This window comes from Dermacentor silvarum, chromosome 10 (genome assembly GCF_013339745.2).
Source record: "Dermacentor silvarum isolate Dsil-2018 chromosome 10, BIME_Dsil_1.4, whole genome shotgun sequence".
Lineage (NCBI taxonomy): Eukaryota > Metazoa > Arthropoda > Arachnida > Ixodida > Ixodidae > Dermacentor > Dermacentor silvarum.
The window spans coordinates 14014277-14028902 of NC_051163.1; the positions used below are offsets into that span (position 1 = coordinate 14014277).

The 14626-nt window shown below is 46.6% G+C and overlaps 1 protein-coding gene across 1 annotated transcript in view; it reads left to right on the forward strand.

Moving 5' to 3' along the window:
• The window catches only part of LOC119465972 (trichohyalin-like), a 50575-nt gene extending 40540 nt beyond the window's left edge, over positions 1-10035 (forward strand). The window contains exons 16-21 of the mRNA XM_049657140.1: positions 50-122; positions 4127-4276; positions 5649-5750; positions 6554-6632; positions 9212-9300; positions 9874-10035. Coding sequence (XP_049513097.1) covers positions 50-122; positions 4127-4276; positions 5649-5750; positions 6554-6632; positions 9212-9300; positions 9874-9924 — 544 coding nt within the window. The 3' untranslated portion in view covers positions 9925-10035. The remainder of the gene's footprint in view (positions 1-49; positions 123-4126; positions 4277-5648; positions 5751-6553; positions 6633-9211; positions 9301-9873) is intronic.
• The last annotated feature ends 4591 nt before the right edge of the window (positions 10036-14626 follow it).

Consider the following 14626-nt stretch of genomic DNA (forward strand, 5'->3'; position numbering starts at 1 on the left):
GACTCGTGAGTTCTCACTGCGTTCATGTGCATTGCCGTGTGTTATGCAGCTTTAAGCCCAGCAGAAAGCTTGTCCGCAACGTCCTGCCTCCGAACCTGTACCGCAAAGAACTACAAAAACAGGTAAGGTGTTTCTCTTGTTACTCTAATGCTTCTGTTGCTGCTATAGCAGTTTAATGGTGTGCGTTTCAGTGCCTGCTGGTAAGCCATGTATTAAGTATATGAAAACAGCTTAAGAAATATTTTGACAACGCAAGGATTTTTTTGGGGGGACAGGAGTGAAGAAGTTACGAAACCAGAGTTTGTGCCATCCCGTCCATCGCTTGTGATCTCGTCTTTCTTTACGCTGGTTTACATGGAGGAAGGAAAATATAGATGGAGCATTACGTCACGCAGCCAGCCTTGGCAAGCGCTTCGCTTCGTGTAGCCAGCAGGGGTGGCCCAACAAGTGACCTCTTGCGTCAAGATCACGGAGAATCGAGATTTAACGAGGCGTTTGGTTATCGGTAGTTTTATTCGGTTCGTGCTCGGCCGGCAGCTGCTCACATGCAGGAAGGAAAAAAGATTTTTCCGTGTTTTGTTTTCTTTCCTTGTTTTTGTTTGCGTTTATTTCAATGGTTTCAAATGGTTTCGAATGGGTATTGAAAAAAATCAACCGAGAGTACTAAAACCTACCACGCCCTCTGACGTATCCTCCATGCTCTGACGTTTTCATCACGTGTTGGGCCACCACAGTAGGCGACAATCGCGTTGCGGTATGCTCCCTCCTATATTTTTCCTTCCTCCATGCTGGTTTCGTATCTTTGCTGTAACAGTGCTGATCTTAGCTTCATTTTACCTAGAGAGCCTCAGTAGTCGTCTCTTGTATACGACTCGGCCAGTATGCCAAACGTCTGTTTCTTTGCAAGCAAACTCTCCGTCAAGTCATTCTCTTCACTTTTTCCCTCGCAGTGTAGACCCCACACGTCACCTGTCAAACTGAATATATTGGCCGAGAATGTTTGGTTCTCGGTAGTTTTTAGCTGATGCGGGACGGGCGCTTGTTCGGCTGCCCTGTCGAAACTCTGCCTGCAGCAGGAGCACTAAAACCTACCGCGCGCTCTGGCGTGACGATCACGTGTTGGGCCGACTCGTATATATTCAATCATGTTGCGCCCCCAATGCCCTCTGATAGTTCTTTACTTACTGCCATGATAACAATACACTACAGGCATTCACTAAAGCTGTTGAGACTGCGAACGCACGCAGCCGAAATGTAAACGAGACGATGGATGCTGGTCAGGCCGAAAAGTTCAGGCCACGGTGACGACGGGACCATGCTTCTGAAATCAGGAGCATACGAGATTAGTTCAATCACTGCTGACCACTTCTGTGAATAGTGAACCGTAGTTTATACGGGTGTTTACAAAATGCCCAGGGGGCACCGGGAATAACAGCACTGCAGTTTTGCCTGACATTGAGAACGCTGCTAAGTTCTACTGCGCGGTACAGTGAACACAGTCTAGATCACGGTGGTAGAATCGTGGACTGGACACAACATTTCACATATTTTAGCACAAATGCTTCAGGGTTATCGCGAGTTTGAGCGAAAACAATTCCTTGAAATTCAGATCAACTTCAATTAACAATACCGGCAGCGATGAAACGCAGTTCGACCAGGAAGTGCGTATCGGGCACTTCGACGATGTCGTCAGTATGCGCGTTTATGAGACCATTATAATCGTAGGACCAGTATGAAACGCAAGCATCGACGTGCACAAAACTCCTCGCTCCAGCGCGCATCACAGAGCAACGAGGCGTGCAAGGACAAACATGTGTGCCCTGTTTGGGCAGCAGTCAGTCTAGTAGCCCACTTAAGCGCACACACAGTAGTGTCTAGCAGTGGCCTTTTGAACTGTCTGCTCCGTCCGTTGTGGGTGCTCTCGAAACGCCGCAGTCTGGTCACGGACAAACGCCCGATTAGAGGAGTCATCTTTTCCGTCGTCTCATTAATTCAACGCACGTTACCGGCGACCGGTGGGTTCAGATGGGTACAGCGAAAGTAATTTCATTTCTTTTCTTTTTTTTCTTTTTTTTTTGCGGAACATTGCTCTCTTATCATTAGAGATTGCGGGTGTGAACGTTTGCAGTGCCATGGATTGATGTCGGCGATCAATCTTCTTCACCAAAGTGGCACAAACAACCATGACGGTATAGAGTCGGTGGATGGCAGGGGCGTGAGATGAAGATGAACGACTGAGAGGGCGCACGGTATGTTATTGGTTTGCCAAAGGGGGAGAACCAGGACAAATGAGAAGTTATATTAGTCTAGGGCATTACATGGACTCTAGCGTCGGTGTTAAACGCTATACACACAGGGACTAAACATATCAAGTTTTAGGTCAGGCTGACAGATTGCGTCCACGAAAGACCAGATCTTACCATAACCAGTCTTACCATAAGCAGACGTTTAGCCGTGAAGAAAGTCATGAATTTTGGCAGCGTCTGCTTGGGGCTAATTTCTTCTTCAAAGCTATTGCCCATCGATTCATAATGAGCTAAACCTGAAACTGGCAACTTTCGGAAACTTTCCTCAGAGCGAATTTTTTTTTCTTTTTATCAAACTTTCTCTGCCGAATAATTGCAACCAAATTTTGAAAGAGTATCCTGTCACTGGCAATTGATTTATTGTTTTTCTTCGCATATTTTTTTTAATTCATTGTGCATCCCCATAACGAAAGCGCCTTCATTGTGAAAGAAAACTGTAGAGATTCGCACACTTGAAGTTGGCCCTCTCAGCTGAGGTCGGTGCCGGTGAACTCGGCGAACATTTCTTTGTGAACAGGCCATCCAGTTTCGCAAGCGAACTATACCCGCATGTATAAGCTCAACAAGCGAACCAAGCGAACCAAGCTCACCTCTGTGAAAACTTATTGTCGAATACATTTCTACCCCTTACCCTGTTTTAAGTAGCGGGTAGTGGTAATATGGACGAAGGAATTACACATCTCGCTATACATTCCTGTTTGCAGGGCAGCGCACTTGTATCAATGACGTCACGCACGTTGACATTCAGAACACCTATGCGTTCAGAACGAAAGAGAGGCAAGCAATGATCAGCGCTGAACGTATGCATAATGGTCCGCACTTAGCGTCTGCGAGATCGCCACGGTATTTCCGTTGATTGCTGCAAGAAAGCCGCAATAGTTTTACGCAAACTCGCAATAAAGCAACGGCTCTTATGCTCGGTGTGTCATTGCTTCTCGGTATAGTACTCAAATGCGCGATACCAACAATGGTGCCTTGATCATGCCAAAGCGCTACTATATCGGTATTCATTTATTTTATCACTGCTTCAGTGTCCAAGACATGTCCCAGCGAGAATACATTGACGACGATGATGCATGGATGAATTGTCTAAGAGCGCCAAGCGTGCTTCACTGAGTCCCATCTATATTACTGAGCACGTGACAAATGTTTGTTTTGATTTTTTTTAGCTATGAAGCCCTGTAAGGTATTTTATTTATTTTATGTATAGCTGTCCTGTTCTCATTCTCATTCCCTGCTCCTTGTTGGAAGAAATGTGAGGGGGGGGGGGGGGGGGGGGGAGGCTACGCGAAGATGTCACCCCTGCTAGGAATCGAATTCAGGCTTGCCACGTGGAAGATGGCAATTCTGCCCTGAAGCAAATCTCGCATTTTATCAAGTCGACCACCGGACAAGAGATCATCGACTGCTGCGACATCACCTCTTAAACTACCGACGCGACGTTCTGCTACACGACGGAGGTCTCGGAGGCATTTGTCTGCTTGGGTCTGAGTCGTGACGCAGATGTTTTTAGATGAGCGGAAAGTCGACCAAGCCGGAGGTCTTTGTCGCCACGATAGCTTGTGATGGCCTTTAGAAATTATGGGATCGAAAACAAGCCAAGGTACGCGGGAAAAAAATTTTTCAGAAGAGGAGGCTATATGCTGTCTAAGATGCGAGGGCTTGTGGCAACTTTAGCTTGCTTCCCCTTTTTGGCACGTCGTGTGACGCAGCTACAAAGTCAGCGTACTTCTAGGTCATACGTAGCGGTAAGAGCGCACAGGCTTTTGGTTTCCACGGGAGACGCTGTCGAGCAAATTACCCTCTGCCTGAACCTGAAGCAGATCGAGGAGAGGCAGCAGCGGCTGGACGAGCAACGCCAGCGTGACCAGGAGGAAGAAGAGAAGCTCGAGAAGCGAGTCCAGCAGCAGCAGGCCAAGATGTACCAGGAGTACCAGGAGGAGAGGAAGAGGCACAGGGCCAAGGACCAGGTGACGACGTCCTTTGCTTCGACATCAGTGTCGCATGCGCTCGAGTGAGAAGTTATATTAACCGACACCACCGAGACTATATATATCCAAGAGTCTAGACGGTGTTGGTCGGCTCTGTGCGCCCATGTGTAGATAGACATGCCGGGAGTACCTGGAGGAGATGAATCGCAGTTTTTGCACGCTTCTACAACTTTTTTTTTTTTTGGTCCTCTACTCATCCTTTCGTCAGCTTCTCGGCCTCAGCATTTACTTCGACGTATTTCCAACTTCTTGCCGATCCTTTGCGAATATGTTCCTGCCAATCCTTTGATGACGAACAAGATAGAACAGTCATTGGCGTGGCGTGTAAAGTATGGTCCATGCTTCACAAAAGGCGCAGCTTCGACTTCGCCTCAACCTTGACCCTCAAGAGCCAGACGAGCCTCACCAAAGCTAAAGTGTACCGAAGGGCGTGCGCTACCGAGGCAGCTTAGCCTCAATATGCCCTACCCCCACCCCCCTTCCCTTGTATTGACGCGATAGTTGCCCTAGCACCGTCAGACATTTGTTAAATCAAATGCACAGATAAAGCATCTATGCACTGGATTTTAAAAATCTGCGTGATATATTTTTTTATAATTAAACTTGCGTTATGTTACGTTGTCTCAAGTTTTCTTTTTCTTATTTATAGCTTTTCTTATTCTGAGTATTCCTTTCAGAAAACATAGAGTTCTTTGCAGAATTTTGTTGCTGTAAATGTCTTGTGACTTATGTGCTTTTCTTAGAACGAGGCATTACATTGTGTGTGTCCACAAAACAGAGCGTGCGTGCGTGCGTGCGTGCGTGCGTGCGTGTGTGTGTGCGTGCGTGCGTGTGTGTGTGCGTGCGTGTGTGTGTGTGTGTGTGTGTGTGTGTGTGTGTGTGTGTGTGTGTGTGTGTGTGTGTGTGTGTGTGTGTGTGTGTGTGTGTGTGTGTGTGTGTGTGTGTGTGTGTGTGTGTGTGTGTGTGTGTGTGTGTGTGTGTGTGTGTGTGTGTGTGTGTGTGTGTGTGTGTGTGTGTGTGTGGTGTGTGTGTGTGTGTGTGTGTGTGTGTGTGTGTGTGTGTGTGTGTGTGTGTGTGGGTGTGCGTGCGTGTAGTTATGTGTTTATGTGTTCTTTCTGTTTCAATCTGCATTCTGTAGCTAAGCGTGCGTGCGTCCTTACGTTTATCCGCTTTGGTTCGGCGCTCTGTATAAGGTAGCCAGGCTCCTCTGCAGCTGTAATACAGTTTACTCTCTTCTCCTTTTTTTTTCTGTCAGGTCGTCTTCGCAACTTTGTTTCGCAATGACTTCAATTATATCAGCCTAAGCGAACGGCTCATTTAGCCGCTCCATTCATTGGATGTCACGGCGCAGGTCACCCGACGTCCGGAGCAGACGGTCAAAGGTCAGCACGACAAGGAGAGAATGATGATCGAGACCAAGAGGTCGATGCCTCATGCCAAGCCACAGAAGCCGGTGGGTACAAAGGGCACGCGCCGCGGGTACAACCGGCTTCCTCGGCGATTGGTTGAGATACCGTATAAACTCGTGTAAGGGCTGCACTTTTTTTCTTCCACAATTTTCGCGAGGTGCGGCCCTTACACGGGACCGAACCTTTTGGTCAAAATGGTGCCGGCCCAGTCAGTGACTTGTGCACGCCCCGGATCTTGTGCAAACCCCGGCGCACGCCATCTAGTAGCGGCATGCGGAAGTACGCGGCGCGAGAAAATTAGCCGTTGCTCGCGCGTGGCATTGGGGCACCATACGCGATTGCTTCTCCGTTGGAATTTATTTTTCTCCAAATATTGGACTGCCAAGTTGGGAGTGCGGCCCTTACACGGGTGCGGCCCTTACACGAGTCTATACGGTATCTGATTGAGATATCCGATTCGTGCACTGTATGCCGCATAGCCCCGGCGTGAGAAGATAAGAATAGGAGAAAAGAAGTGACTTCCGTTATCAGTCAAATCAACGAAGACAGGTATTTTTGTCGAAACAGTGGCTCCAGCCTTTGTTCAACCACTGTTGAGCACTTACGTTATCAATACTGTGCTACCACGTCTGGACGAGGGTTAAAGAAACAACTGCGCATTCCAGAGGAAACCAAAATTGTATATACCCAGCGTGTTCTTTAGCGAACTCACATAGCAAACAGGACACGCATTGTGAGAGAAAAACAAAACCGCCATTACCGGTACGTCGCGTCGAATCGGAGCACGAAAGTAATAGTGCATTGACCTAAATGCAACTGAAGTTTGAAAAGCTTCTCCCGCTTTCAGATGACCCGTCCTCCTGAAGACAGTCGAAAAATAAGGAGCGACGCGACCCCTGACTTCCGGCCTCCCCGACGGCGAAGCGGTAAGGTTACTTCTCGCTGACTGCGAAGCTGAATCACACCTTGGATGTGACACACGTGACAGTGCGACCCAAATCGCTGGATATTGGCTGTTCGGTCGCATTTACCGAGTGTTGCGTATGTAATAGATCCACGTACGAATGGCTTCTTAGTGCTAAACCGCTGGCCCTTTCACGCTCAAATGTAACAGAGCGGCTGCACTCAGATGATTTCGTTTATAGCATTATGGGACGCAGTACTTGCCTGTCTTACCAAGAAGATATTACAGTTTGCGAGCTGGGCCGCGGCATTGCGGAACCAAAACAGTAGAGAGGTCTGGCCTGTCCGTACAGTTTACGGAATCCTGGAACACTGGAGATATCGACGGCAGCAGCTGTGCTGGCAGCGCGCCGTCTTCTGACACTTTCTTCAATCACAAGGTCATAGAAACCTCCTTGGGCTGCGTCGTTCTCCTTGCAGAAGGGACAAAAAGAAAAGGTAAATCTACCGGATGACTAACATTAGTTTGCTGCTGATAGCGCGCTTTTGCGCCAGATAATAGGTACGGCATAATCGTTCCAATTGTAATTCCGTGCGCTCTAGCCAATGTTAGCGTGACAAGATGGCGTAACCATGCACCACTGCTGCGCACGTCCGTGTCTCCGGTGTTCCGGTATTGCGTAAACTGCATTACATTTTTACGGACAGGGTAAACTATCTAGTAGAGTGTCTTAGCTTGTCCATAGACATTATATGTCTATATAATGACATATACCGACAATGACATATACCCCTCACTGAATATCAGGTTGTCTTAGGCATGGCCAGCATGCAACGCTGGTATCAACATCATGTGATGCTTTGTCTAAAAAGCGCATTCGAAAAGTTTTGAAGACAATTTCTTCTTAGCTGATTATGCACGGGCTTGACGTATCTCGGATCTCATAATTTTGTAACCACTTCCAGAAAAAAGGCCCTTTCGCGTATCCAGAGCGTTGCAGCGAGTCGCAGAAGATATCAAAATGTAGGTCTCGAGGAAACAAAAAGCTATAATTAGTCACACGGTAGGTAAAGTTAACGGTACGGGCGTAATTAGCTTCAATGTAGTCAAAAATGAACATTGCACATACCCCTGTAAAGGGTGCACCGCCGTAGATATAGGCATGTTGAGGCGAAGCCGCCGTGCGGCACACTTTTGGGAAATGGATTGAGTTCGCTTGGTCACAGTGATCAAGCTGAATACTATAAACGATGGATTATGGACAACACATATTATAAGTCACTATTGCAGTATCTCTATGAAACGGGCCTGAATGGTTATATTTAGTTTCGTACTGACGTTACGCCGCGTGGCAATAAAGTGAATAAAACAAAAGCAGGACTCGCCGGAGGCAATAATGCCTGGAAGGCGGCTTCGCCGGTGTCCACAAGAAGCGAGAATTAGTCGCAGAGTCGGTAAAATTAATGGTACGGGCGTAATTAGCGCCAATATAGTCGAAAATTAACCACGCACTATCTCCAGGATCAGCCCACCTGGCCTGTTCGTAAAAAAAGAAGAAAGTGTCAACCAAGAACACAAAGTCGACGTAATTGCGCGTGAAATACGACACGAACAAGATGCGAAATGAGTGAATAACAAACCTAAAAAAATGACAGTGACAGAATGGAGAGATATAATCAACATTTAGACGTCGAATGTCATTTTAACCACAATTAACTTACGTCGACCGTACGTCGACCGTGTCTTCTTTAGCGTCGACGCTTGGCTTGACACTTTCTTTGCGTGCGTGTGCGTGCGTGCGTGCGTGCGTGTGTGTGTGTGTGTGTGTGTGTGTGTGTGTGTGTGTGCGTGTGCGTGTGCGTGTGCGTGTGTGTGTGCGTGTGCGTGTGCGTGTGTGTGTGTGTGTGTGTGTGTGTGTGTGTGTGTGTGTGTGTGTGTGCGTGAGCGTGTGCGTGTGTGTGTGCGTGTGTGTGTGCGTGTGCGTGTGCGTGTGTGTGTGTGTGTGTGTGTGTGTGTGTGTGTGTGTGTGTGTGTGTGTGTCGTTGCCAAATCTGTCCCATAGAAACTGAGTGACATACGGTTGGTCGCTGCAGCAATAATAGCTATGTGTCTGCTCTCCTCAAACTATTCGCCACAAGATGATGGTACCACCAATGCGGTTGCTCCCGTCTACGTCTTCGGTATTCGTGGATGGTGTCATTCCTAGAGAAATTGTGCACGTTTCACCCTGCATTGCCGCAAACAGCACATCTTGTCTCATATCCTTCCTCTGTAGTTGTCCGATCCCCTCTCCACACTAGAAACACGTCACTGAAACCAACCTATTGCAATTTACTTCATCGAAGTATTCTTGCTTGAACAGCACAGCTGCTTGCTCCAGATACCAATCTCAGAACAGTATGACGACGTCCTACGTCAGCTTGAGTTTTCCCAATTCGTTGAAACTTTATATAGAGCATTCTATGGAAAGCAATACTCAACATAAACATTCTACGGCGGAAATTTCTATGTAGACAGATGTTAGAGGATAATATCTTTTTGACCTGAAAAGCAATATTCGCAATGGAGCCTGATTACAGTCTTGAAATTTCAAACACGCAGAGTCACGAGACAGACTGGCCAACAACGTTGAGATCCTCCGGCGACAACTCGCAACAGAACAGCAGATCAACAGGATACAGCAGATGCAGGTCAGTTACGGCATAAGCATTCCTCACGCTGTACACACGAAGTATTATGAAACGACAATCAGTGTCATTCTATACAGTTCATACTGTAAACCACTGCTTTACTAACGGCACATTTTTGTTTCGTCACAAGCGTTGGTCCGCCGGATAAGTTTTCGTATGACCGTTTCCATCTCGAAACGTTGCATCGTTACACGCAGCGTTTAAATGAACGATGCGCCAGCGTTTACATTCAGATCAAGAGCGAACAATCCGCTTTCAGCTCTTTCAACCCCACCCCCTTTTCGAACAACAATAAAATATCTCTCTCGCTCTCTCCTGATGCGTTTCGCTAGCCGTTTGCATGAATCCACTGAAGGCGACTTAACCCATTGAGGATATACCTCCGGCTGGCGCATTAAGGCGATGCGTCTTCTTGGCGTTTCAACTCCGCTTACATGTGTAACGATGCGATATACAAAGATGTGATGCGCTACTGTCGCATTCATGTAAACGCGGCTACAGGCCCTATCAAAGCTATTGTGTTTCGTGCAGCCAACAGTGTCGACAGAATGGACGCTGCTCTTTTAATTGCAGAGGAACTACGTCGTCACCGAGGCTGGCCGCTGCGAGGACTCAGACTGCTGAGTGGACCCGCTGCTTCGACGCGTTCCAGAAGCGAAGGCTGCTCCCGTAGATCTACACTTCATGCCGTTGTTTCCCCAAGTTGCTCTCAAATCAATAAATACGCATCACAGGCCTGTTAACTCTAATGCCACTCGTTTGTTTCTCGCAGAGAAGCGATTGCGCGCTGTAATACGTGAACTGTACGCGCTCTAACCTGGACCTTCTGCCCTGCGCCTGCTCAGTTTTGCTCCACAATAGATTAGCTGAACAAGCGCCCGCTTTTAGAAAGCAAAATTATTGGGCACTGGCCTCCGCGGACATCTGCGCTATCCGCTTTACCTAAAATATACCAGATCGTGCGACAAATTGTGACTGTGCGACCATGCACTGTGCGACGTTATATATACCAGTGAGCTAATCACACTGTGCATGGCCATATTATAGTATATATTCCTGCAGTGGACATAAGATAGGCTGACGATGATGACTATATTATGTGTGGCGCCTTCACAGACTGTGTGACAGCGCCCACACGGACAGTTCTAAATTGATCATTCTTCCTTTCGTTTTATCTATTTTTACTGATCCTTTTCTCCTTCCCTAGTACAGGGTAACCAACCGTAGGTATCTTCGGTTAATCTCCCGGTATTTCCATTAAATATATATATTTCTCCTAACTTGCAGGCGCAAGTTGGAATCAGCTAGCGCAAGACTGGGGTAATGGAGATCACAGGGAGAGGCCTTCGTCCTGCAGTGGACATAAATATAGGCTGATGATGATGATGATGATGATGATGATGATGATATTCATCCACTTTCAATTCCATTAATTTATCATTTCTTATCTTATCTTATCATATCTTATCAATTAGTAAGTACAAGTAATTTCCCCTCTGTTGACATTGGTGTCTTTGTTAGCTTCCTATGATATGATCATATGTACAGTGTTTCATTTTAGCTGCACCAAATTTTTTTAATTGCCTGTGGCTGTAGCTCAATTATAATCCTTGATCTAAACTACTCGATGAGGCGGCCATTACTTCCACGAGAAATCAAAATGTCTAATTGAATAATTAACGTAATTACGCTAATTAACTTCTTATTCATTGTTTTACGGCACACCTTTCAATCTACGAATTATAGCCGCTGAGTTCGCAAGGCGTATCCACTTGGAAAGAATACCCAGGACTGAACCAGTTTCGAGATATTAATTTTCAAAGTGTCCGACGAAATGCATTGGTGTTCCAGTTACTTTTGTGCTTGAATGCATAAAACAGCGTTTTCCTCAAAAAGTTAACTGGAACGCCCACACATTTTGTCAGACACTTTGAAAATTAATATCTCGAAACTGGTTCAGTCCTGGGAATTCATTCCAAGTGGATACGCCTTGCGAACTCAGCGGCTATAATTCGTAGATTGAAATATGTGCCGTAAAATAATTAATGAAAAGGTTATTAGCGTAATTATGTTAATTATTCAATTAGGCGCTTTGATTTCTCGTGGAAGTAATGGCCGCCTCATCGAGTAGTTTAGATCAAGGATTATAATTGAGCTATCTGCCACAGGCAATTTTTAAAAATTTGGTGCAGCTAAAATGAAACACCCTGTATATACCAAGCACTCAGTGCAGATACGTTAACCAGCGAAGCTGAAACGTGCGGCCCCGGTGTTTATCACTGAGTTAATTCCGACGGTTCATTAAAGTCTTTCCCAATTATTGGTTACGTCTTTGTGTTTCTTAATGAGGTTACGCACACGTTCGGCTGCGACGGAGAGAACGACGTCACTGACGGTATGTGCATGCCCTCAGGTAACGGTTCTCGCGTTGCCGCTTGCGATTATTCGAAATCAAATTGCTTCAAAAGAAATATGTGCGTCACGCAAGATAATGAATGGCTTATGCCCCTTTAAGCGCGGTCTCCTCATTACGACGACAGAAGAGAAGTGAAATTCTACGCTGGAATGATGAGCGGCAACGGAACCAGCTGTGGAAGAAGACGACGACGACGAACACTGGAGCAGTGGCACGAGCGCGTTCGCGCGGCTGCGCCGAGGGGCGCCAACGAGCCAGCAGTGGAAGAAGACGACGACGCTCGAGCCATTCCTGATGATGATAGTTTTCGGCGTACAGGCGACAGACGGACGAATCGGCTAGCGGCATGCAGCTTCCCTGTAAAACAAGCGGGCTAACGCCGCAATAGACCTCGCGTGGTCATTCGACATGCTGAACAAACACATCTATAACCTGCAAATCAGGCCATCTTTGTGCTCATTAAAGATGTTTTAAATGCCAAGCATTTCTTGGCGAACATTTGCCACTTCGGCAGCATCTATATATCTATCTAGCCGCCTACGTCTTTGTTCTCTCATTGTCATTTCGTTAACTTGGTGAGTGAGTGAGTGAAACAACTTTATTTAGACCAGCGGATTGAAGCATGGGCCTAGGCCACGCCAGGGGCGGTAGAGAGACCCTGTCTCCCGGCCGCCTCTCGAGCTCGCTGGATGGCCCATAGTTGATCTTGCAGATCTGAGCTGATCGGCGCGGCTTTCCACCGCGCCCCAAGCTGTTCTGGGGAGACTGCATATTCATCCTGAACATGTGCGCAATCCCATAGAATGTGTTCTAGGGTGGCGTGTTCTGTCCTACATAATTCGCACAAGTCATCTGGGTATAGTTCGGGATAGATGCGATGTAGGTGCACCGGGTTGGGGAAGGTTCTAGTTTGAAGTCGCCTCCAGTCAACCGCCTGAGATCTGTCTAATTTGGAGCTAGGAGGTGGGAATATGCACCTCGACTTTTGGTAGAAGCGGGTGACGTCGCAGAATCTGAACATTCTGTCCCTCTCCTTCCAGGTCTCCCCTCCCGTTCCTTCGGGGGAAGCTTCTTCGCGAGCGCGGTAAATGAGACCTCGCGCGACGCGGTGGGCTTCCTCGTTGAGGTTAGGAGTGAGGGACTCACAGGAGGTGTGGGCTGGGAACCAAATGATGTATCTGTCTTCGAATTCCTGTGATGATATGAACTGTGCTTTCCCGTGGAGTATGTTAGCGGCCTCGGGCGATATTCTTCCTCGCGCATAGTTTCTGATGGCTGACTGCGAGTTGCTGATGACGTATCTACATTTGGGGGAAATTAAGGCCTGAGCGATAGCTACTTCTGCAATTTCACTGTTATTAGAGCGTATCGAGCATGCGCTTATGCACTTGGTTAACTTGGTGTGTACCAAAATGTTCATAGTATGACAAGAGTGTATGACGAACATAAATGATAGGTCATGACATGAATGTCATGACATGCGTGCCATGCAGGTCATGACAATGACGCGCGAAAAAAGATTAACACTCAAAAACCACAGAAATGGGTTCAGACGCGGGTACTAAGTGAAGGAAACACTAAAGGGTGATCGTAGAAGTTATAGTCATGAGCATGACTCAGCAAAAATGACAATGACTCAGCAAAAAAAGATAAACACTGCAAGACCACTGGAATTGGTTCGGACGTGGGCACAAAGTGAAGGAAACACTAAAGAATGATGGTAGAAGTCAGTCATAAGCATGACTCAGCAAAAATGACAATGACTCAGCGAAAAAATACTAATGCTCAAAAAACACTAAAATAGGTTCAGACATAAACGATAGGTCATGACATGAATGTCGTGACGTGCGTGTCACGTAGGTCATGAAACAACCGCCTACGGCTCGGTGCTCTCATGGTCGTTTCGTTAACTTGGTAGGCGCACACTGCTTCGCATAGTATCGATTCCCACAGGGCGTGGGATCTGCTGGCCTTCTTGTCAGCACAAGCCCAATTTGCATAGCATATGCAAATCATGTACAGTGCTCAAAGATTCAAACGCGAACGGCAACGAACACCTTTTACGTATAATGACATGAAAGTGTGACGTGTAATCGCTTGGTAGCCAGTTTCTAAGAATGGAATAGTCGCAAACGCCCAGTCAAAAAAAAAAAAGCAATTGACTCCAATTGGGAAATTTCCAATCGTAAATTAGTACTATAACTGGACCAATTGAGCCAACTGGAACGTGACCAATTGGTTTTTGTTGGAGTGACCAATTGTACCCAATGGGTGCCAATTGGTTGGAATGGCCAATTGCACCAGTGGGCAATACCAATACACATATATACCCCACAAAGCAAACCTAAATAGGATTCCAGCAGTCAGAAACAGGTTTGCTATAGCCTTAGCACTGCATGTATATATAGCTATAACTCATTCCAGTTTCCTTGAATGGGTTCATAAACTGAAAGTATGATTTCCCAGTTGGTTACGTTCTAGCTAGTTTATTCCTATTGGTAGTCCAATTAGATTCAGTTGGGAATGTAAGGAGGGCCTAGCTGGTTCAAACTGGCAAGTGCACTGGCAACTGGCATTGGACTCGATTGGTTCCATCCCTGACTCAATCGTAACCAATTGGAGGTAAGGATTTCCCAATGGGTCCAATTAATTCCAATTGGCAAGTCCAATTGGACTTAAATGGTTTCACTTTGACTCAATCGTAACCAGTTGGAACTAGGGATTTTCCACTCGGTAACAATTGGGCCCAGTTCATTTCAATTGCCAACTCCAATTGGTTTCTCCTCTGATCCATTCGTAACTGGTTGGAAGTAAGCATGTTCCAATTGGCTCCTATTGGTCCCAGTTGATACCTATTGGAAAAGCTAATTGGAGTCTTTTTTTTTCTTTTTCTTTTTTTTTTTTTTTTTT